The sequence below is a fragment of the Castor canadensis genome, chromosome 14, assembly GCF_047511655.1.
Source record: "Castor canadensis chromosome 14, mCasCan1.hap1v2, whole genome shotgun sequence".
Taxonomy (NCBI): Eukaryota; Metazoa; Chordata; class Mammalia; order Rodentia; family Castoridae; genus Castor; species Castor canadensis.
The window spans coordinates 72,599,711-72,625,156 of NC_133399.1; the positions used below are offsets into that span (position 1 = coordinate 72,599,711).

Consider the following 25,446-nt stretch of genomic DNA (forward strand, 5'->3'; position numbering starts at 1 on the left):
ATCCTAAATTTCTTACAATCCTTGGATGTCTTAAGGAACACTAAATAAAACTGCCCCAACAATGACATGAGGGAATTTTGAATGGCAAAGGTCTGCAATGGCTCTAGAATTCTAAAAGCTTAACTTGTGGCTTATTTCAGTTCTCTGCCATGTATTCTTTAACCCACAATTGCTCAGCAATGGATACAATTTGCAATCATCTGTGGTACTCTGAAGATTTAGAACTTTTAAGCATAGTGCCTAGGCATCAGGACTTTTTCTTGGGAGGTGGTGCTCTTTTTAGGTTTTATGTGTGTCATTTGTTTTTTGATGTTTTTCAGATAGGGTCTTACTATGTAGCCCCAGGCTGGCTTCATTTTCTTGCCTCTACCACCCTAGTGGTGGGATTATGGAACTGCACCATCACAACTAGCAAGGTATTGGTCTTGACGCACAAATAGTTAAAGCCTACCTCTCCAATAAAACATAAATGATGTTAAGGCAGGCCTCTTCATAATGGATATGATGATGTTCTCTTTGACCCTAAGGATTTATACTAGGGCACCATTTATTTAGTTTCAAAAGTTCTCAAAACCAAAAGCTGAACCTTGTGAAATTGGCTTACCTATCTGGTTCCACTGTGCACTTGATGTTCTAAACCTAGACTTAAGATCTTCCACAATATATCTTGAAAGGTGTGTTTTCTAGAATATTGTAAGAGGAGTCAGCCTCACCAGCTACCTCTAAATGACCTGTACTTGAACCATAAAACCATGATTCTCAGAGCCTGCAGGTAAATATCCAGCAGGCAAAGGAACTGGCTTTAAATCCAACTTGTGATATTTTGCCAATCTTTAGACATTTGCCAATATGAATTGCCTTATGAGGTATAATGAACATCCTTAACTATTGACAATTTCCCAGTTTTTAATGCTTTTTTCTACATTTTTTTTGAAGAAAAGGAAATATTTTATTTGACCTTTATTACACTTCTGATCTCTTCATTTCTTTGGGTAGATCCATATTTCTAAATATATCATATTTTTAAAAAGGGTCTAATTGTATTTATAACATTAAGACTCACTTTAAAATTTAGGTCCCAAACAATAGAAATTTATTGTCAATTCTTGGGCAAGTACATGATATGGTGTTATTGTAGGAGGAAGGGGTAGAGGGAAGAAGAGAAGAGAGGGAGGGAGGGAGAGAAAAGAGAAGCAAATTAAGAAAACAGATTAACAATAGCAAGTTCGTCTTACTTCTTCTAGGGCCTCCAGCTCCTCCTCCAGCTGCTGTGACTCCTCCTTTACTGCCATCAGGTAATCTGTCACAGACTGTCGAGGCTGCATCCCCTTCTCAAAGCGGTTATACATTCCACTCCAAAACCTGGGAAGGAAACAGAGCTTTGTGATACCACTATATCCCAAGCTGAGAATTCCCATTTTCAAGTCTTGTACTGCATCTTTTTATCACAGACCCACAATCTTAATACAAATACAAATTATAGACTGGACAAAGACCCATGTCGATGTTTTCTTTTTCTTCGGTCAGTAAGTTTCTTCTGGGAAGAATAGCTTTATGAAGCCTCTTCTTGCATATATGATACTGAATTGGATGGCACATAACATATTTTTCTACAGTAGGTTGAAGCACTACATGTTGCTATTTTTCTTCAATTTTGGTTTGAGAAAATATCTTAGTATTTTAAACTGAAAACTAGGGATTTTATATTTAGTCTTTCAGCTGCAGAGGGAGGCTTTTAAACTTGAAATATTTAGCTTTTGTTTTCCAACAGTCACCAAAAACTGACATTTGCATGTGCAATAAATCTCCTTTTATCTTACACAGTAAAGCATACTGGAATGCAAATGAGAATGAATGGGGCTGTCACAGGACTATCCTTAGACCTGCTCTTACTTAGAACAGAAAAGTAGTTAAGGCAGGAACGCAGTGTCCTTTACCCACCATGCCTAGAATGCTTTTTCTGCAACAAAATATTTAGAGAAATAATAACTGGCTATTAATTAATTATAAGACAAACGATTGCAGTGTTTCAACTGCTGTGTAAACAGCAGTTTTAAGAAGCCATACACGCTTCTATTTTAGTATTAAAGAAGAATCGATATCCTGCTTTAAAAGTCTAGCAAAATAATATTGAAATAATTAAGAATACAACCATCTATAGAAGAAAAAAAGCCACTAAGTATGTGTTGTGGAGTGAGTAGGGAGAAGGAATGTAGTGTCGTAGTTTATTCTGTTTGTCTTTTTGATGACGAGTCATTTTTCCATATCATATAAGATCAGAGAAGAAACCAAAACATACCATACAACATACTACCTAGTATACACTAGTAGAACCTACATTCTCTTCATCCCAATAATCTTAAAATAACTTATTTCCACAAGGGAAATCAATTGCGTACTTATACATGAAGTTGCATGGAGCTGTAGGGAGATGGAGGCTTCCCTGGGTCTGACTGTGATCAGCTCTAAACAGAGGGTTCAGGTAGTCGGCCCGATTCTTCCACAGATGAGACCATAAAGAGTATGTTCTCTCTTGAGTTCTGTTAAAATGAAAGAAAGTCTGAAAATGACCGATCCTGGTTCTTTTGTATCATGTAACAGCTGGAAAGAAACTAGTAATTGTTATCTGAACACTTATGATGTCAGGAGCAGGAAAAGAACTTCAGTCTAAATGAAATAATCTTCAAAATTATGCGACTAAATGAAGTAATCTTCAAAATTATGAACGGCCACTTGAAATTCTCAATTACCCAAATCTTTAGATAAAAATTAAACACCAAAACACTTACTTGAGTTCTCGTCTCTCCTTTTGGCTGTTACATAGGAAGTTTCCAAATTGGCAGGAATAAATATGATGTTGAATGTGAATCAAAAACCTCTCATTGAACTCAAAGGCACAAGGAAATTGTTCCATTAACTGCCAGACACACTCAATGAATTGGTCGATCACTGGAGAGATTTCTTTCGGGTCACCATCTAGATTGCCGTATCTATAAAACAATATTGAAGACTTGATAAGGTCATTTAATTAGGAAACTCTTAAGTGCAAAAATAATAAAATCAGCATTGTTCCTAAGTCTTATAAACTCACAGTGAAGTAAAAAATTAACTTTAAATTCCAGTTTCAAAACAAACTTTGTGATGAAGGTCTGGATAGAGAACATGTTATAGTTACGAAAGAAACTGTCAAAGCTAGAGATAAAACTCAAGGAACCTCTCTGAAAAAGCATTTTTCAAATTCAAACTTTAAAGTACATCAGAACTTCTGAAATAAATCTTCCATTTTACTAGTGACCAATGGAAGAATGAAAAAAAATTTTTAAGCAACTTCAGGGTTTTTTACTCTTGCATTGTTTGCTAGGAAAGAATGAGGCAGACAACTTGAAAACATAGAGGTTTCCCAGGTGTCTAGGCATATATTCCTATTTCTCTTGCACTTAAAACTTGTCATAATGTTCTGCAGATACTATTTTACCTCCCTTATTTTTGTTTTCAAGAATACACCAGTCTTCCCTTCAGATTTATATTTATTTTCAATCAATATGCTGTGATTTTTAGTAAGAATTCAAAAGGTGAGATGGGTGCCATCAAAGACAAAGAACATAGAACCTCATCTTTGCCACAATGACTAACCAACTCAAGGAACAAAAATGATTAGTGTCAGTTTAAGAGTTTGTCCAAGAGTGGAAACATTAGAAATTGTCTAGAAACTTCTCAAAAGTTTCAGTTCCACTTGTCTTTTAAAAAGGATTGCCCTATATATTCTTTCCTTGCCAGACAAACAGTTATCCAGTTCTTCAGCAATTTCCATGTTCTTTCTGTTATCTTTTACCTCAGAGATCCTAACTTCCTAACACATAGTCAGCAGAACCCAAAAACTGAAAATAATAATGTGATCTGAAGAAATTTACTTAATTGTTTGGGGGCTTTCTTTTTCTTATTTGTAAAATGGAATTTATTAGCCAGGTACAGTGGTATGTGCGTATAATCCCAATACTCCGAAGGCTGAGGTAGTATTGCTTGAGCCCAGGAGTGTGAGGACAGCCTGGACAACACAGTGAATCCCCATCTCAAAACAAACAAACAAAGTAAATAATTATTATGCTTTCCTGGGGAAATAATTATGAAAACAGAATTCCAGATACCGACAGAATTGATGATCAATTAATGCTAAATGCAAAAGTCACAAAAGTACTTATGGGCAGTTGCACGAACTTAGAACTTACTTTAGGAAAACATATTGAAATAGTTAAAGATATATGTCAAAAGGTCTAATGAAATTATTAACCTACCATAAATTTAAATCTTAGCACCAAAAGACTAAGTATAGCTACTACATTTATGATTCTGAGATTAGAGAACATTCGAATATAGAGCAGGCTTTCTCATCAACACTAACACAAGGAGGCTGGCTGTTCCATAAATAACAGCTTTTGGGAGATGCATGTACTTTGTAAAAACTCTTGCCACAACTCTATGGAAGAGAAAGGACAGCTCCATTCCACAGATAGGAAGACAAAAGTCGAGACGCCACATGGCTAAGGACAGGCAGTAAATGCTACAACCTGGATTTCAAAATGGATCTGTCCGGCTCCAAAGCCTGGCCCACTGTCTTTTATTACCGCTCCAAAGACTCCTGAGACAAAGTGAGAGCTGATCCTTTCTAGGTCAAGGAATGAACAAGCACTCTCTGTCTCTCCTAGAACAATTTAACATTGTTAGTTCTACCCAGCTAATTCTGAAAGTAATCAGAGTGTGGGAACTTCATTTATCTGTGATACACAACAAACAAACTTTCCAAGTAAGATACACAAAGTAAGAAACATTTCATAACCAAGGTTATTTTGCCCCAGGAACTCCACTGAAAACTTCAGAATCAATGTTCTTATTCTAAATATTCAAAACAACAGATCATTAAGTATTTCTTACCTATGATTAAACTTATGGCCAAAGGAAATCCAGTCCTTTTCGATTAATACCTACGCAAGAAAATGAAATATCACAGAGAGAAGCGAATGAGGAAACTAACAGACCACAGGATTTAGAGGTACTTGGAGCAGAAGTCACTAAGTCACTATCCTCAGGTAACCTATAAATGGTTGAGGATGCTTTATCCACCATTGCACACAGGAAGGGTAAAGGTGAAGGCTACCCACAGGAAAATAATGAATGAGAATGGATGAATGCACCCACTAAGTGCTTCCTCTGTGTCAGGCATTGCTTACATTGCTTCATGTGTGATCTCATTTAATTGTGGGACAAGTGTTATTATATTTTAGAGAAGGGGAAGCTGAAGCAAAGCTGAAGCAAAGATCATGCTACTAGCATGAAAACTGTGGATACCACTTCATAACCTAGGTCTCTCTGTTCCAAAACCCATCTTTTAACCAGTATGTGATGCTGCCTCTCTATATAATATGAAATACTAACCTTTCAATAAGAAATCACTAGGAATGTTTTCTACTGATCTTTATTACACATTGCATTCCACAATCATGGGGTTTAGGAGTATAAATTAGAAAATTCAGCCCTGCTTTGGAATTATGGGTACCATGAGTTCATAGTATCCTGGATTTTTTCTAAAGGTTTAATCAAATAATATGGATTAATATCACCAATGCTCTAAAATGGACATGAGTTTTCCCTAGAAATATATGGACCAGATGAAGTCTGCCCTTGACAATGTAAAGCGTTTTCTTTGTGTTGGAAGTTCCATGACTTAATGTGGCACAATGAGGATAAAGTCAGTGGCAGGAAATGATGGTGTGTGAGAGAAAGATCTATGGCAGTGTGTGACAGGGAACCTTCCACTCCAAATGTAATAAAGGAATCCAGCCTCATAATGGTCCAGGAGAAGGGTCTGTAACAGGAGTGTCACTGTCAAGTCTCAGTGCTGCCACAGGTAACTGAAGTTCTTGGACACTTCCTCCAAAAAAAGGACAGCTCTGGAGAGGAAGCCTGTTTCTCTTCTCTTTTGTCCCCAGGTGTCAGCTGATAACACTTGCTAGTGGAAATCTAGCAGTAAAGATTCTCCAGCTCAGCTCTTTTGTCAGCATCTGTACCTAGCAGGGGTTCAGGATTAACTGAGGGACTTTCTAAGCTGTTGAGGGTCAAAAGGCAGGCCAGAGGCAACCTCCCAGTCACTGGGAAGCACTGCAATCATTAGGAAATGGCACCAGCCTAGCCACAGCTTCACCCCCTAGGCAACTGTGCAGCTGGAAGCACCGTGTACCACTATGATGTACACCTACAGGATCAAGCTGCTGGGGAGGACACACTCATCATTTAAGGAAAAACCACAAAAGCACTGCGTACTGTTCAGTCATCTCATCCAAAGTTGTGAAATACTTATAAGCAAATTGTACATAAAATTATCATCCAAACTACTGAATGTATTTTGTATTTGTCCCCCAAATGCCCATCCAGCAGCACTGGTTTGAATTGGTTTCAGTATCCCAGAAATCCACCTCTTTACGTCAAGCCTATTTCATCCTTTTCCCCTTTAATTAACCTTGCTTGTTTAAGAGAAAAATAATGCTGATTAAAAAAAAAAAAGGCACCAAAAGTTCTTTAAAACAGAGGTGCATTGCTGGTCAGGGCCCCCACGTCTCTCTTGGAAAGTCCAGCAGTCAGCACACTCACCATGAAGCCTTTCAGAGTCCGGTAGTGCGGGTCCAGAAGGAGGCTCGCCACTGAGCACACTTGGGCAGTCCTGTCCCAGCCATCAGAACAGTGAACAAGCACGCTAGCCCCTTCCTCCAAAACTGCCTAAAAAACACCCGATGGCAAAGAGTCACAAAGAAAGGCTATAAACAAGAAAAATCCCCCATCAGAAATAGGTTTGGTCACAGACTTACAGAAAGAAACAGGAAAAAAACAAAGACCTGTTCATTCTTTACGTCAAACCTTGTTAAGGTAGTGCCAAGGACTGGCTTGATGCTAGTAGCTAAGTTTTCCTTCCCATCCCCTTACATCCAGAGGCGACAGCTCAAGTCACCTAACATCCAAAAAAATATGCATCCTATGCAAACATGTCATGACATATTCTGTGACCCACCTGCCACCCTCTCTCCTCTCTCTGGTTTCTACATTAAGCCTTACTGAACTGCTGGGGTTGCTAATGCCCCCTACCTTTTCCAAAAAGGAAAAAGGTACAAAAATTTTTAAGTATAAAACTATGAAGTTATAGATAAAAGGATAAGAACCAAGTAATAGATCCAGGGGAAAGGGAAGGAGGGGAAAACAAAGGTAAAAATTCTACCAGAAAATCTGCTAAGAAAGAATTTCCATTGCTATCGTAAATGTGTACATTACTTTTAGCCTACTATCTTGGGAGAAAAACATAAACTAGAAAATATAATACAGACTTCATCATAGCATTTATCACCATCTGAGATCTTTTTTTTATTTGTTTACACTTTTTTGTCTCCCACATCAAAATGGCAGTTCTAAAAGAGAAGAAACTTGATCTGACTTATTCAGTATTGCATCCATGGCATTTGGAACAGCCCCAGGTGCTAAAGAATTATCTGTTGAATAAGTGATTTTCTAATAAAGAAGAATGTACAATGCCATCAGAAAAGACAGATATGTTGTACAAATCTAAGATGAATTTGCTTAAAAATTAAAACTCTCAACAACACAACAGAATGCATCAAAAAAACCATCTTCTACAAAAGCTGCAGGAATATTCTTCCCATCACAGAGTGTAAATTCACCCACTAGCTATAAGAACATAAATTTTGCTCATGTCATAACTGAAAAAAAGGATCTACTAGGGATAAGCCTCAAGCCCTACCACTGAGGAGACTTGCATGTGTTTGTACTCTTTTACAGAAAATTCTTTCCTGAATCCAGGAGTAAGTCTAAGTGAAGAAATATTCTGGAAATATTTTGGCATATGATCACTGTTGACTTCCTATTAACTGAGTACTGTACTTTGCAAAATCACATCTCACTCAGTGTGGCACACAGGGTGTCCACCACATAGGGAACAGATCACCACTGGAAGTCAGAGCGGCTTGCTGGTGGACCCCTTAGTTTGTTTTCTCTGCACCCATACCTTTGCAATGAAGATTCCTGCATCCATAATGGCTTTAATGTGCCTTAGCCAGCCCGAGTTCTCCAGCCCCCACAGAAAATCACTCATGGAGGGAGATTTAAGTTCACACACTGCAAGATAAACCAGGTCATAAAAATGAAATTAAGGCAATCTCATTTTACGTACGTTCCTATTTTATAGGCAGTTTGTCAATGATTTCTTTGTTGTGTATGAAAGACTTAAGTCAAAATAAATACCCAAGTTTACTAAACTTCATCTTTCTGAACCACTTTTGATCCTGAGAGATGCTGCATTTGTTTATGAGAATCATTCAATGCTACCAAAGTGAAGGGCCAGCACAGAACATCCAATTACCTTTCCAGTAGATATTACAAACGGGCACCTAAGAAGCACTTCACTTACTTGAGTGCTGTGGAGGAAATATAAAAATAACTCCAGCACTACCCAATTAGAACTCTCCATCACCCAACCACTTCAAATTAGAACTGCTGTGAACACACACACACACACACACACACACACACACACACACCCTCAACAATCCTAAAAGCCTTAAAAATTATCAGACTCCTGTTGCCAACAATCCCCATCCAATAAGAGTAAAGCATGTAAAGTTAAAAATGAGATCTATACCTCTGATCCAATTCTAGCACATCAGGTTAGGGGTTCTCCCTCTGACTAAAAGAAAAACTAGGATCCCAAATGATACCTACATTTATACAACTCAGGCAGGTGTGTAAATACTTCTTTAGCATTATCAATAAGCAACTTATATCTCAAGAACTTATCTTTTATTTAACATAAGATATAAGAAAGAAGGATTAGGGACATGGCTCAGTGGTAGTGTAATTGCCCTCTATGTGCAAGGCCCTGGGTGTGATCCCCAGTACTGTTTAAAAAAAAATAGACATGAAAAAGCTTTATACCTGGTGTTCTGACTCTATCACAAATACTGCATTCCAAAGTTTGTAAGTTTGTGTTATACCCATGAGGCCCTCTTGAGGAGTCTTACAAATCAACCCATGAAAATAACCCCTAGTTTTGCTTTGTTTTTGGCTTAAGTATATGACATGGTACTCTGTGATATAGTAAACATAAACTGTGTAATCTTGTAAATATTATTCAACTCTTTGAGCCTCAATTTCTTCCTTTTTAAAATAAGGAAGTTGTGTTCCTTCCAACTCTAAACTCAGAAATTTAACTTTGTTAACTTCTGAAAGTACTGTGTATCTGGAATACCTATCAATCAAGCATTCATGACAATATTTAGTTTAGTAGATACCCAGCCCCCAGATATGTCAAATAGCAGGGGAGTCACTCTGATTTTCTGTAACAAAAGAGCCATACAAAAAAGCACAAGCAGTTCAATTCTAAGTCACAGAGATAGCAATGATGTTGGAAATAACACCGAAATTCCTAGCAAAGCCTCTTAAGGAAACCACACTGTATGCAGAGCACTGTCCTTTCCGTCTGAGGTTATATTGTTGCCACCTCCAGCCACAACATCACAGGCAGGAAGACACTGTCATTCTGCAAAACTGTAAAGAAACAGGGACTTTGTGAAGCCCAGGAAAAAATATGTCAATTCACAGAATCTATGGCTCTATTAGTCAGCCCCTGTGGCCCTGGGTACTCAGCAGTGGGCCAAGTGTTTCTGGGATTATGGCTTTAATTGCTAAAAGCTATGAAATATTCAAACATACAAATATTAAGAATAATGTAACACATTTAGACAATGAAATATTATTAAACAACAAAAAGATATGAACAAGCAAGCAATGAAAAGATATGTGTGTAACAAAGTGAAAGTCAATATGACAAGGCCACATATCATATGCTTCCAACTTCTATTACCTCTAGGGAAGGCAAAAAAGTATGGAGACAGCAAAATATCTGTGGCTGTTGGGTACTGGGTCAGAAACAGGGATGGCCAGGTAGCACAAGAATTTTGAGGGCAGTAAAACTACTCTATCATCCAAGCCCAAAGAATGTAGAACAAGAGTGAACCCTAATGTTAACTATGGACTTTGGGTGATAATCCTGTGTCATTGTAGGTTCACAGGTTTTAACAAATGTACCAATCAGTCTGGTGAGGGATGTGAATAAGGTTAAGACCATACATGTGTGAGAATGAGGGGTGTATAGGAAATCTCTGTACCTACCACTCAGTTTTACTCTAAAAACAAGTCTTAAAAGATAACATAGCAAAAACTGACACCTATATTGGCCACAACTGCTTAAGATCTCTAAGACAGAAAATGTTACAAATGAAGTCCCATGTTCCCATGTCATCTTACTTCTTCTCTTTGCAGTTTGTTAACATTCTCAAACATGTTTAATCCTTTCAAGGCATGCACGGTGGCTGTGTGAGCTTGGACATGTTACTTAATATCACCGTGTCTCAGTTTTTTCAGTTGTAAATCAGGGATAATAATAACATCAGAGAGTTGTTACATATGCAACCCTTACTGCTATTACTATCCTCAAATAATATAGTTATTATATGAATGTATATTTATATAATAATATTATGAAGCCTGTAGGCAGGCTTCTTAGCCTCTGGGCTTTGCTGTAGGAGATTCTGGTCCATTTGACTCCAGATGTCAGGATCGGCAAGACCTCTCTCTTGGTGTGGCTGGATATTCCAGAGAGGGACCTTCCAAATACCTAAGCAAGTTGTTAAGACTTTAACAATGTTCTAAGAGTGGCATTGCTTGGGAAACCACGGGTTTCATTCTTCCACCTGTATCTGCACCTTTTTTGCCTGATATTCTCTGTCCCTCTTCACCAGTGTTGCCTGGTATTCCTGATAACACAGTCCCTCTGGTCAACCTTTCCAGAAAGTTCATTACCATCTGCACTTGCACAGGTGTGGGAAGAGGTTTCATTAGCAATGCTGGGGAGGGAGAGGCTGGCCTGATGAGCTGCTGTTTATACAAACATTTAGCCAGTGCTCTTGTTTCAAAAGTACCCAATGCCTTGGATTCCACAGCCTAAGTACGTACTGTTGCATGTGGCTTGCTTTTGGGTTTCTCATGCTTCCACCATCAATTTCAGCTTTTTTTTAAGTCTGTTGAGTTATCACTCATCCATCTATTTTTCTAGCCACTGTATTTTCATTACTGCTACCTCCTCTTCCATTTTCTCATCCTTCAGCATTTTTGTCTTTTTACCACTTCATCATCATTTTAGTGCAGAGCCAGGAGGAAGTAGGTAAGTTATATGTTGTATTTAACTGGAACAGAAACAAGAGATCAAACTTTGGGCCAGTGTAGGGCAGGAGTTGGAACTGAGTCTCCCTACAATCAAACTAAGGCATTAAAAAAAAGAAAAAAAAATCCACTCATGGACTCAGGGTGGTGGACCAAGAAGTCAGTCTCAGCCTGGACTCCACATGAGGGAAATAAAAATTTACCCTGAGATGTTGAAACCCTGGGCTTGGACTCATCCATGTTTAGAGCCAAATTCACTCTCTTTATGTGCAGAAATCCACAACTGAGAAATTATTATATTTGGGCTGGGAGTCTCACAGGCACTTGATAGAAGCAAAACAAGACCCAGGAAAAGCTTCACTGAAGGTAAGTTTACAACACACCTAGGAACAGTGTTCCTAATAAAATCAAGCTGACAAAGAAAAAAACATACAGGATTAGCCCCAAGTATATGATACAATAGAACGTAATCACAAAAAGACTTTAATATATTTGAATTGGTGCAGGGGAACTGAAAAAAACACAAAACGGGTCACTTTCCCCATGTATTTGGATTCATACATGAATCAGTGTTGGCTGCTCCAGTAAGGTTGATCCCAGTCAAGTCGGAGAATTCACAGCCAAAATTCCCATGATTCCCCTTTCTTAATGGTTCCAGGTTAGAATTTTCCATGGATGCCCAGATGAAATGAAGTAGAAAAAGAACAACATTCGTGCTCTGCGGGGCTACAGGTGCCAAAAGCTTTCTTGAGCTCCATTCTACCAACCTAACTGGGGACTACTAGAGATGCAGAAAGGATAAAAGATAGCAGACAAACATGCATAAAGTTGGGGTCAGGTGTGCTGGGTGGTCGGATGGAGAAGCACAACAGCCTCATTACTTCTTTTCTCTATTAGTCTCTTCTTTTACTTTGCTTCTTTTCTCTTCTTTAAAATCTTACTTCTAAAGTCTTTCTTCTTTTCTGTTCTTTAAAGTCTCTTTCCTCAGACTCACACTGTCCAATGTTTTCTTTAATCTCTCTTAAAGACTTGGACCTTAGACTTGCAGTGTCCCATGTTCTCTCTTAAAGTCTCAGTCCTTAGACACACCAACAGCCGGCAGCAGCAGCGTCATTCTCGCAAGCAGCCTACCAATCCAAACCCATCAATCAATTCCCCATCAATCCTCAGCGAGTCTTTTTTTTTAAATTTTACTTTTTTAAATTCATTTATTCACATGTACATACATTATTTGGGTCATTTCTCCCCCCTGCCCCCTGCCCCCATATTCTCCCCCCCAACCTCCCCTCACTTTCAGGCAGAACCTGTTCTGCCCTTATCTCTAATCTTGTTGAAGAGAAGACATAAGCGTAATAAGAAAGACAAATCATTTTTGCTAGTCGAGTTAAGGATAGCTATAGAGAGAGATTCCTAGCATTGCTTCCATGTACACATGTGTTACAACCCAAGTTGACTCATCTCTAACTGATCTTTACACTGGTTCCTGATCCCCTTCTCATGTTGACCTCTGTCGCTTTAAGTTTCTGTGTTAGTTCCTCTGGAGTGGGGCCATCAAACACTTTCATGTTTTGAGTCTTATATATATATAGGGGTAAACGAGGTGGAACAACAGTTCTTGTGCAGGGGTATGACAGTGTAACAACAGAAACCTGCATTCTTACTTCTCTGAACATAAACAACTTAGGAAAAGCAGCTGTGCTGCATTCTGCCTCTTGCTCTCTTCTGCAGCTGGGGCTGTGCCAAACTCAGCCTGTAGATCATTGAACACAACTGTGCTAATGTCAAGTTCTCACAGGCCTCTCATAATCCGCTCCCCACATACAGGCACAGGTGAGGGTAGTCTCTGCCCACACCAATCCGTCCTCACTTCCTACCTCCTAGCCAGCTTTCTTTCCTCACTTTCAGCGCTGGACCCTCTGCCCAACACAAGATAAGCAGCATCCTAAGCTCCCTCCAAAGCTGGTCATCAGTGGCCTCCCTCTGCATTTCAGCTTCCCAACATCTCCCTGCGACAGGGCCACCTTTCTAACCACCTCTATTTGCCCAGCTCTCCTGGTCTGAAGAGAATGGAGCAAACTGAAACTATGAGATGACTCTGTATTATCCTCAGGAAACATATTAAGTTGTATTTCCTTTTAGTACTTGTATTTATTACTTTAGTAATAATGATGATGTACACACTGAGTCTGGAGCTAATCAAAATGGTGATGAACTCTGGGGCAGGCACTCTGGGAAATGGAGGGGAGAGTGTTCAAAAGCCCATTGCTCAAGTCAACAGGCCCCGTGCAAAAAAGGAAACATCAAGTAAGAGCAGTGAACACAGTGGGTGTTGGGAACAGAAACACCAGGGCCTAAAGTCACAGAAAGGTGCCCTGAGAAGCAGAAATGGACATGGGGACAGTTGGTACGGGAACCACAGTTTTGCTGCTATTTTTGTTACAAGCACAGAACTATTTGGAATTTTTAAAACATCCTTCAAGTACAAAGTTAACTGAGAAACAAAAGACAAATTTAAACAAATATGTTCACTGGGGACAATGGCCTTCTAATCTTTCCTCTCCCTAGCCCTTCACTGCAGAAGTGTTCTTTTCCGTAATTCAAACATGACCACTCTAAGTACTCCTTGGCTCACCCATACTACCAGCTTAAAGGTTATGTGGCCTATCACTTACAATGCGCTGTCCCAATACCTGTGGCTACAGAGCACTAGAAATGGGGATTTTCTGAACTGAGATGTACTGTGAGTACAAAGTAAGAATCAAATTTTAAACACTTCATAGAGAAAAAGCATATAAAATATCTCCTGAATAGCTTTTATACTGACTGCCTGTTGAAATGGCAATATTTTAGATATACTGTTACATACAATGTGTTACTAAAATTAACCCCCCCACACACTTTTTTTTTCACTTTTTAAATGTAGCCACCAGAAAATTTAAAATTACAAATACTGTCCACACTGTGGCTTGCATATTTCTATGGACAATGGTGATTTATGTTGCTCAAGAAATTCTTAATCTGATTAGAAACACTTTTGCACACATACCTCTTAATAAACTGTAAAACTGTGAGCCCATCACACAATCACCCCGAGATAAGCCATCTTCAGAAAATTCAAGAGATGGTAGACAGTGTGTTTTTCCTTCACACACTGTCAAAATGGTATTTAGGAAGGGAAGGTGGGAAACAGGAACTGGCAGAAAGCCTAACGGAGGAGCCTTCTGTCTTAGATGGTCACGTGGTTTCAGGAAGTACAGCAAATGTCAGTTAATGGTCTAAGAGGCAATATGGACACAGCACACCTCACAAAGTGTTCCTGAGAACTCCAGGGAGCAAAAATAGTTTGGTGACAGACAGCTGAATTTGATGCACAGGCCAAATGCCAGCCTTGCCCCAGCCTGGAGGTCTGTCCACTAGAGACACTGCCCAGCAATCCTGGACAGGCCCTCCAAGTGTCAGGCTTGCCTCCGCCTGTACATACCGCCCACAAGCACAGCCCAGCAGAAAGCGTGGCAAATTCCAGCACCCTTTGTGAGCGCCTGCTACTCCCTGGGGTGCCTGGTGCTCATCTTTCCATCCAATCCCAGGCCACGACCCAAAGTATTCAAGTTAATCCTAAAATATACACATTCTACTGCGTGAAATCGCAGCACTCAACTGATTCCTTTAAACCTTTCACAGATAACATTCATTCTCTTGCAGTTTTTTTTTTTTTTACTAAACAGGACAAGCTTTCAGGTTGTTATTGGAGGGCTGAAGAGTGGTTAATATTCTTGTTTATGTCAAAAAGTCTAAGGGAGCCTGGGAATATCTTGGCATCCAAACTCTGAAGCTCGGCCCAAGAACAAACGATCCTTTTCACCTTCTCTCCCCACAAGGCACAGAAATGACAGGTTTAAAAATAAAAGTTGCTAGGCTTTCCTGGCGACAGGCTGTGCCAAAGACAAGAGAGGAACGCATGGCTCAGAAGAAGGCTCGAGAATGCCCCAAGCTCCCTGTTGCATTTCACTCACTTGCCATGGGACAAGCTGCTGGGCTCTTGCCACGTCAGCTCCTTTCTTCCCACACTAAGAACAGCTCCTTGTGTAACATTTCTGTTTTCAGGAACACTAAAATTGCATACACTTGGTAAAATAACCCCATCAGGTTTTCAGGCAAGTTGACAACTGAGAGGATGTTTTCCCCTAATGGCCAGTGGCCATAGTCAAGGCAAACAGTTCTGCAGATGATTAACACACAAGACAGATGGAGGTGCACTTGAGACTAAAATAATTAGCAGTTGGTTTTTTAAATATATAACTGTGGGTTTGTTTGCATAAACTCAGGATAAGGCAGAAATACTGATTTGTTCACTCTTCTTGCCAAATCCAAACCAATATTTACAAACCATTCTGCTGAACAAAGTTCACATCAGCTGACATCAGAGGCATATGCCACAGATGACAGAGAACCCTGCCTACCAACCAGGAGTTCAGTGCCAGGGCTAGTAATATCTGCTCTATATAACAATGCAACTATATCCCACAAACATATACAAACCACCATAAGAAAAGACAAGATATATAATTTTAGACCTTGAGAAATGCGAAATTGGCTTAGAAGAAAAGAAGCCTCCTCTGGTCTTCCTTGGCTTTGTCCTAGTCATCTGCATGGGATAAGGGAGGCAACAAAGAAAGGCTCCATTTGAACCCCATGGGTCTGATATTTCCTAAGAAATATCAGAAATTCAAGTTGCCGTGGACCTGATCCTCCCCAACTGACTATCCCGATGCATGCCTGAGTTCTGCTAATGTTTGATTGACTCCTTTCCCATTTTGGAGTCAAGAAACTAAAACCAATGAGATACTGTTCAGAAGAATATCTACTTGGAGAACATGTGTGTAATAGTGGAACTACACTACTGAGTTCACTACTGAACTCAGGGGAGGAGGGAAAGGAAAAGAGAATGATAGAGAGTCAATAATATCAAAATATTTCACATCTGTGCGGGTAGACAACACAACGATATGTACTGCAAACTGCCGAATAATGGAGGGTAGGAGGGAAGGGGAAAGAGAAGAGTAACAGAGGGGACTGAACTGACCAAAGTAAAGCATATTCACAGCTGGGACACATTGAGGAACGCCTTTAAACACTGACTTTGGAATAATAATGAAAGACAGGACTGTAAAACAGGTACAGTGTGAGGGAGGGTACTTGTGGGTAACAGGGTGAACAGAGGAGACGAAGATGAACGTATAGGGTTGATGGGCTTCATAGACATTAAGGGAATAGAAACCTTCTTGTAATTGTTTAACATGGGATGGGAAGGGGGTGATCTAGCTATTGTACAATGTAAGACTATTCAGACTGTGTCACAGCAATTCCCTACAATATATGCTAATAAAAAATAAATATTTTTTAAAAAGATCCAGAAAAATGATGACTGGCTCCCCTCCCTGAACAACCTAGCAAGGGAAGCCATTCTGGCCTGCTCTGTTGTCTCTTTGTTTTACTAAGAGCCCACCATGGCGACATAAAATAACCTCTGGCTTTATTGTGAACTGTACTCAACGTATTAATGATAGTGTTGCTTTCCTTCCCACCCAAGCCAACAACATGGCCCCTTCTAGAGAAACCTGCATCACCTGGAGACACTTGTGTGTGAGCTTCTGCACAAAACACCAACAAGATTAAAGATTGGAGCCAAGAATGGTGTTACACACCTGTAATCCCCATTACTTGGGAGGCAGAGTTTGAGAGGATCACAGGTTGAGGCCTGCCCAGGCAAAAAGTTAGCAAATTCCCATTTCAACACACAAGCCAGGTACAGTGAGTCACACCTATAATCCCAGCTATATGGAAGGTGCAGGTAGAAGGATTGTGTGCAGTTCAAGGCCATTCTCAAGCAGTAAGTGTTAGACCCTATCTGAAAAATAACTAAAATAAAAAAGGGGGCATGGCTCAAGTGCAACAGCACCTGCCTAGCAAGTGTGAGGGCCTGAGTTCAAACCCTAGTACTACTGGGTGGGGGGAAGATGAAAGATCATTCTTCAAAGCCATTTCTAACTTTGTTCATAATGATATTTTCTGGATTTTAAAAACTTATAGTATGATGAAAGCCATTTCCACATGATAATGTAAGCAATCAAGCCAAATTCTGTACACCTGTGCTAGCATTGCTTGCAAACACACACAGGTGCGAGTCCTGCTACTAATAAACAAGCATGTGTATATGAAAACTGTACACACGTGTGTGTATGTATGCAAACATACGTGTCGTGTGTGTGTGCATTCTACAATACTGAACACTGGCCTAAGGAAAATCAAGCAGCAGGCTCCCCCAGGAACATCCAATTAGCTGTCATCAGCTTCATACAAGAATCTTGTGTCTAACCAACAAATTCACAGTGTATGGTGGTGGCCTTGCTATCTTAGGCTTAACAGGTGTCAAGAACAGTAAAAGGTGAATATTAACACTCTGGTGTGTGACAGTTTGCTGCAAGTAAAAATATGTGTGAGCATTTACATTACATTGTCCATGTGTGAGTAAGGGCCTTGATACTTTCTGCTCTGTGAGACACCATGACCTTCCTGTCTCAGGGTACAGAGGAGAGATGGGCTCAGATGCCTTCGACACAGCAAGGACACTGGGACAGTAACATACTGGCTCCATTTTCTATACTCAGTTTACTACAAAATAAAGAATAACTAAAAGTCAATATATGAACTGAGCCAGGTAGAACAGAAACTGAATTGAAAGTAGGGTTTATGGAAACTTACAACAAATGGAAATAGCGACATTCAGACTAGGAGGAGACGGGGGGCTGAGACACTGGATGGGAGATGAGGAACCATGAAAGGTGCAGACGCTGGCAGCAGATAACTGAAGTGGCCAAGTGAGAAGCAGAGGAAGTGGGGGCAGGACCCATGGCACACTACCCGTGCCAGCGCAGAGGCCTCCTGGACCAACACTCTCATCAAATGTGAGACCACGTTGGCACTGGCAAGCAAATACTGAACTGCCTGACCCCAGCCACAGCCTTCTGGAAAAACAGGTCATCATGTCACTTAAATTAGCCATGCCTGCCTTTTAATTCCATGGGTACTCCTTCTGTAAATGTCCTAGTTATCCAAAAACTTGTCGTCATGGCTAACAAAATATATGTGAGGGTAGGAAATTGTTACATCAGCCTTTGGTCTCAGTGAGTTGCAAATGGAAGCAGAATCTGGAAAAAAATAGCCACTATCTTCTTGTTAAGTCACTCTTTTCTTTTTGTCCTCTCCCTTGATAATGTCACCTAGATATGAAGTTTTTTGGTTTTGACACCCAGTTAAAACATCCAACTGGGACTTACTCAAGTCCTCAGTGAGAGCACTAATAAGGCAGGCATCATCTTTTATTCCTGCTATAATTTTTGCCCCTATCAAAATTGGTTACTTCATTTTGTATTAATGGGAATCTCAATAACTATTTGATGAATGGATGAGGTAACTGTGGTAGCTCCTACTTACTAAGTACTTACTATAAGCAAGATTTATGCCTCAGGCTCTGTGTATATTATCTACCACATAGGTTGAATTTTATTGTTGTTGGTGGTGGTGGCACCAGAGATTGAACTCAGGGCTTGGTACTTGGTAGGCAAGTGCTCTACCACTTGAACCATGCCCCCAACACTTTTTTTGCTTTTAGACTTTTCAGATAGGGTCTTGAGCTTTTGCCTTGAGGCTAGCCTCAGACCAGGATCCTCCTATCTCCACCCCGGAGTAACTGAGACTATAAAGGTGTGACACTATTCCAGCCCTTCACATTGGGTTTTATTCATTCCCAGTTGTATGACTGGAAAGAGTGACTTAAGGTTTGCTAAATTATCTGTGGTTACACAGCCAGCAAGTAATAGAACTGAAATCTGTTCCATAAGCACATACACACAAAGGGGGCAGGCTCATGCCCTATACCTCAGTGCTTAGCACATTATTGTCTAGACTAGCTGGTAACATTCAGGATTCCTATGTTCCTCATAAAACAACACACAGAAGCAAAGTACACACTTTCTCATTTCTTTCCTCCAAGTCGCCTGTAATGATAACCAATAAATTCTGACAGGACAGACGGTTGGTCCAGCATAACAGTCATTAAAAAGCCTTACACCTGCTATTTCTGTACCAAGTTCCAATTTACAGGTGGATCTTCCATGTGGAAACTATACCATGGTGCTAAATTCTGAGGAGAAATGCTCACATTTCAGGTCTTTATTGGTTGTCCCATCTAATGGTTTAGTAATCTGAGGAAATTAAAACTGATGAAAGTGAGAATATAGAGAACTAAAAAAGGATTAACCCTTATAGCATTTCATTAGATCATATCTAGTAGAGCTTCCTACTATAAATTTGTTGGTAATGTGATAAAGAAAAATTTCAAAATGAAAAACTTAAATTTGAAATACCTGTAAAGGGCTGAAGTCTTCCATTGCTTTAAAATTGAGTTAGTTATCACCCCAAAGAGACATGAAGTAAGAAAGAAAGACTCAAGAAAGGTCATTTGTACAGATGGCTACACCTCTCTGAGCAGAGAGAAATGTCCCATGGAAACCATGGAGCTAGGTGTATTAGGGACCATTCCCTGGCAGAGCTGGGTGCCCCCAAGGCAACCTGGCAGGGAGACCAGAGCAATCGAACATATGCCCATAACACCCACCAAAATGGCACCTCCCATGACACACTCCAAGTTTCTATGCCTAAGGAAGACTGATTAATCAGGCCTCAGAACCTTTACACAAAAGAACAGGTTGGATAGGATCTCTAAGGCCACCTGATTTTGCTACAAAAGATTTCCATAGCCAATGTCCACAATGTCAGAAGCTATGATTATATTTTGAGGCCTGCTAAAAAAGACTTCAATCTTTTAAATCAAATCTGCTCAGTCTCCTTTCAAACAACCCTTTTACTGCATTACTATCAAAACTGCTAAACTGACAGTGAGCCTTCGCTCCATGTCCTCTGGGCCTACTTTCCATCTGATCTGCTCTCAGGCTGAGGTTTGTAAAACAACTTGCTGAGAAAATCCCCACAAAGCTTGACATGCTTATTAAATTATTTTTGATGAATTTTCACTGAGTGGACAAAGACCATATTGTGAGGCAAACACTTACCTGCCTCTGAAAATTGTACTGTCTTTTTTGTTTCATTTTGTTTTTCAGGAACGTTCTTACTATGCAGCCCAGTCTAGCCTCAAATTCATAACCCTTCTACCTCAGCCTCCCAAGTGCACCACTATGCCTGGCTAATTGTGCTGTGTTTTGAATAAAGAAATTTTACCATAGAAGGCATGGGATCTAGCAAATACTTGCCTTAGTGACTGAATTAATCTAGAGCCCATCAACTTACCCATTTTATCCAGTGCTTATTTTAAAATATGTTATTGCTTCCCAAGAGAAAACACATGCACTGGAAAGCACTTGTGGTTTGCAAGGAGTCTTTTTAACAAGTCATGAATTAAACAGTGAGAATATAATATTTACATGACTTTACACATATAGGAAATGAGATCTGTTCAATTTTACTCAGGTACCAAACGTAGGTCCTCACATTCTTAGCAGGGCATGTTCCACTCCAACCCACTCCCTACAAAGGCAGTACAGCCCAGCAGTGCAGACGATGGCATCTGAATTATAGTAATGAGGTGAAAACCTTGGTCTACCAGTTGCTTCTGAGAGCCATCCATAGCCTCTATACCTCTACTTCCTCATCTGTAAAATGAACATAACAAGAAAAACTACAACATGATCACAATAAGGATCACTTGTGTGAAAACATCTTTAAAAATTGAGTTTCAAGTACATGGGGTGGTTTTCTGTGAACCTGTCTGATATCAGAGCCACAAATCAGTGACGATGGCTGTAATGTGACAGAAAGTACTAGGTCTAAATCCTGGGAAGGATGTTTATAAAATGTCTTAATTAAAACTGTGATGTACTAGATCTAGAACAGCAGAGAGACACTGCCACTGGCCTTGAAAAACAAACTGCCACGTATCAGCCACATATTTTTATATTCACTGCAGCAGCCTTGGGAGCTAAGAGAAGCTTCCAGTCAACAAAATGCAGGGCACTCAATGAACTCTGCCAACCGCCTGGATGACCTTGGAAGCAGATTCTCCCATCTGAGCCTTCTGATGAGAACACAGCCCAGCTGATACTTTGCACCCTTGTAAGGGATATAGCCTTTTTAAGGAATGCAAACATTACTATGAAGAAAGTGGAGCAGATGATTTAATTGGTCCACTATTATTGGACATTTGTGTGATTTCTGATACTCTATTATTATAAATGAAACACTACTACCAACATAGGCAGGTTTATGTCATTATATTTTAAAATTATACTTTAGAATAGTCCCTAACAGGAAGCAATCTAGTAAAAAAAATTATTTATCTCCTAACAAAATAGCTTTTGCCTTGCTAAGCCAACTTAAATTGCCTAACCTCTCTAAGAGTCTCTTCATCTGTAAAGTAGGGATGTCGTGCACTGGACACTATTGCTGGTGAATTATGAAACACAATCATTTAAGAGGAAATTCTTGTGAGGCCTGGTACATGGAAGCTGCTCAGTTTTTAGTTACATGAATAGCCAGTTATATACAACTACATAATAGCCAGCAGTATTAATCTAACTTTCATGTGTAATATAGACACAGAGCTAGCAGTGGAGAGAAAGTGGAAATTTCTAAGTAACATCCAAAAGATGGCATGCTGATTGAAAAAGGAAGCAGTCCTGCCACACCTTTGCAGTGAATTCCTGCCTCCCCTGACAGCAGAGGTACACAAAGAGGCACCTCGGTGCATCTCACCAAATGATATGTATGTACTTCATGTACACCACTCAACCTTCCTCCTAATGATTCCCTCTCCAACATGGAGGATGGGAAAAGTTATAGCTCCACCTCTGATGATATCAATATCCTTAGCCTTGAAAAATGTCTATTTCAGGCTCTTAACTAGGCATTTTAATAGCAAAGAAAATTCAGGGTGTCCTTTTATTATGAGGGGAAAACCATTATGTATATGGATTTCCAAAATTGCTACATAACTGAAGGGCATCATTTTATCTCCTTAGGAGGAGCAATTACCACAAAATAGTTTGGTTTAGAACTTACAAAGTTTAGAACTTACACCTACCCACCAGTGACCCACTGTATAACCCTTCTAATCTGTGACGCCAAGGACAGCTGTTTGAAGAAGACCCTGCCTAAGAAGGAGGGTCTGATTGCATCACTTCATCACTGGCTGAGCCTCCACAAGTGGTTTATAATTTACTCAGAAAAACAGATAGTCAAACATTAGTCAAGTCCCCTGAAAGGCATCCAGAAAGATGTCCTTGCTTGTTGCGTGACACATAGCTGGAAAAGTGATGTAGAAGTACCATAATCCCTTGTGAAACAGACAGCTGCCCTCAGGAACTTGGTCCATTTGCTTGTACTTTAGAAAATGCAGTGAGTCAGACCATGGGGATAAGGGTTGAGAAACTAAATAAATGTCAATTTAAAATTATAGTCAAATTTATATTGTATGAGCATTCCTGGAAACAACTTTCTGCACTGAAGAAAACTGATGTTCTCAAAAGTAGTTTATGAAATTGCTAAATGAAAATGTAGAGTTTATCAATGTAAAAGATTTTCTAATGATTTTAACAACTGTGACACTTCTTTTATGCTAACATTAGACTACCTTTTCAACAACAGTACAAAGTTAGCCCATATCAAATGCACTGTTTATAGTAGGAACAGTCCATGAAAATCTGTAGAAGCATAAGAAGTTCAAATGGTCACACTGACAGTATTGTCACTGTGACCTAACAGACAGCAAATTATGTGTTGAGCTAAGATGATGATATGGAGCTGTGACTTTTGTTTTAGATGCAGGAAAGAATTACTTCTAACATTCAAATGTTCTTTTTTTCCAGGACTGAAGATTGAACCTAGGACCTTGAAGATGCCAGACAAGTACTCTACCATGAAACTGCACACCCCCGGCTTGCACATGCTTCATTTTAAAATATTTACAACCAGAGGCATCAAATTGCCAAAGCTAGAAAGATCCATGGTAATTATTAATTTCATCCTCTCACTTTATAGCAGGTAAGAGAGCTCCAAAGAAATTAACTGATGTGTTCAAAGTTTCATAACTGAAATAAACCAGGTAGTATAGGAAAGAGAATGGTGTCTGTAACACTCACGTTTCTCCAGTCCCAACATTAAGTTCTTACCACACTCTGTTGTTCTGATTGAACAGAGGTAAGTAACTGAGGACAAATGTGTATTCATAGAAAACAGTAATTCTGCCCCTTCTTTGTCCTTCTCACTCCAGACTCCACATTCTCCCATCAAGACAGCCCACTTCCATAGCACTCAGCTCCATCTCTCCACATTTTCTCCAGAAAAGTATTCACAGGCAAGGTAAAGCCATGGCTTCTGCATCCTCTTTCTTTTCTCAGGTGCCACTAAGGCCAGAAGTGGTAGAGCATGGTAACAGATTGTTTGTTCAGTGGGCCTTTTGATCATAAGGAACATAAGCAGTAGGTAAAGTAGGTTTTGCTTGAAATGCAGAATTTCTGCTAACCAGCTTATAGCTATAAGAATAGCTCTGTTTTATATGAGCATTCTTTTTAAATTTCCTCTGTACATGAGTACAAGTCTGTGTGTGAATGTCCTGCAATCTCGCTACTCTGCTTGTCAAGGATGGGGATGTTATGTACGTGTGTACTGCAGCAGTTGCTGCTGGTGAGAAGTAAGGGTCAGGACCTCCAATATCCTTCCTTCAAAGGTCACTCAGCAAGTTGCAGATACAGTTTATAAAAATGATCTGCACAAAATAACAGCAGGTTATTGCTTTAAATGTAGGATTGCTTTCTTTCCAACTGGCCTTGAATATGGATCAGACTGACATTATGAGGAAGAAAAAGCAAATATCCCTGTGCACTTTTATCTTAGATGTTAAGGGCCACTGGACTCTCTGAATGCTGGCTACCAAATGACACACTTGATACTAATTCTTGAAAGAAATAAAATAAAGCAGGTTGTTTAATGCTTACAGAATCACTGCAACCTACTTCCCAAGCTTATCATGCCTATGTAATAGCATCATTGAAAAAAAAAACAATTTAAAATCAAAAGACTATCTTATTTTGCATTGGCATCAAAAAATAGCTGTATTCTTTTAGTGCTGTGCATAAGGAAATGGTTTACCTTCCAGCATTTTCTGCAGACTGTTCCGCATGACATGGATGTTCTCTATCCCGACAAACTGAAACTTGATATTGGAATAATTGTCTTCATTCTCATAGCCTTTCCCTGCAGCACGATTTGCCATTGCATTAAGCTGCAGTGTCAGCAAAACAGAACAGCCGTCAATTATATTCAGGACACAAGGCAACCAACGCATTTCATGGATACTCATAAAAACATTCAGAATGACGGACAGAAACGTAGTATGATTTAAATTACTGGGATGCTGTAGTGAGTTGTGTATCTTCCGCAATATAAAGTTGTTGGCATGGAAACATTTTCTTAGCTGGAAAACATCCTATAGAATAAACCCTTCTGGAGATACCTCTTGCAGATTCAACATCTGCCAAACTGATGCCAAATTGAGTGTGGAATTCTGTGACAGAGACAAGATGCTCTAATTTAGTACCACACGTAACATCCTGCAGGATGGCAGAAGAATATCAGCAGAGACAGTGGTCAATGTAAGGCTCTATAAGTTAAATTATTATCTTCCAGCAGACATTGCCAATAAACAAGTTATCAAAGAGGAATGTTTACATCATTCTAATTTTCACATAAGGATCCCCCAGATACCCAAACAAGCCTCGAACAAAATCACTGAATAGAATGAAGAGAAAGAGTTCAGACACTCAATCTCCAGAGACATTTCCTCCAGCACCTTACTTAAATGTAGACACCAAAGAAGTGGGCTTAAAAAAAAATTCCACTAATTTTGCATATGAGAAGTTGGAGGTCTCTTAGAGAAAACTGAGTTAAATAATAATGGACTCTGAAGAAATTTATTAAGCCCAAACTCTGTCCTAACCCTGCATAGTAAAATCAAGAGGTGGACAAGTGCTGCCTTAGCTGGGAAACAAACCGATTTCTAGAACAGATCAATGTCTGGTAATACTCTACTCTTGCTGTTTG

At 39.6% G+C, this 25,446-nt stretch overlaps 2 protein-coding genes across 7 annotated transcripts in view; one reads left to right on the forward strand and one right to left on the reverse strand.

Moving 5' to 3' along the window:
* Vps37a (VPS37A subunit of ESCRT-I) overlaps nucleotides 1-1,495 on the forward strand; it is a 40,603-nt gene extending 39,108 nt beyond the window's left edge. For 3 of the 5 annotated variants that reach the window (XM_074054740.1, XM_074054741.1, XM_074054744.1), the window contains 2 exons: nucleotides 321-416; nucleotides 1,245-1,495. In XM_074054740.1, the coding sequence (XP_073910841.1) occupies nucleotides 321-416; nucleotides 1,245-1,274 (126 nt within the window). In that variant the 3' untranslated portion in view covers nucleotides 1,275-1,495. The remainder of the gene's footprint in view (nucleotides 1-320; nucleotides 417-1,244) is intronic. The other 2 variants (XM_074054742.1, XM_020181989.2) reach the window with 1 other exon arrangement.
* The window catches only part of Mtmr7 (myotubularin related protein 7), a 98,029-nt gene that overhangs the window by 6,139 nt on the left and 66,444 nt on the right, over nucleotides 1-25,446 (reverse strand). For both annotated transcript variants that reach the window (XM_074054739.1, XM_074054738.1), the window contains 7 exons: nucleotides 24,496-24,628; nucleotides 8,063-8,172; nucleotides 6,643-6,768; nucleotides 4,930-4,979; nucleotides 2,790-2,990; nucleotides 2,400-2,540; nucleotides 1,236-1,362 (listed from right to left, as the gene is read on the reverse strand). In XM_074054739.1, the coding sequence (XP_073910840.1) occupies nucleotides 1,236-1,362; nucleotides 2,400-2,540; nucleotides 2,790-2,990; nucleotides 4,930-4,979; nucleotides 6,643-6,768; nucleotides 8,063-8,172; nucleotides 24,496-24,628 (888 nt within the window). The remainder of the gene's footprint in view (nucleotides 1-1,235; nucleotides 1,363-2,399; nucleotides 2,541-2,789; nucleotides 2,991-4,929; nucleotides 4,980-6,642; nucleotides 6,769-8,062; nucleotides 8,173-24,495; nucleotides 24,629-25,446) is intronic.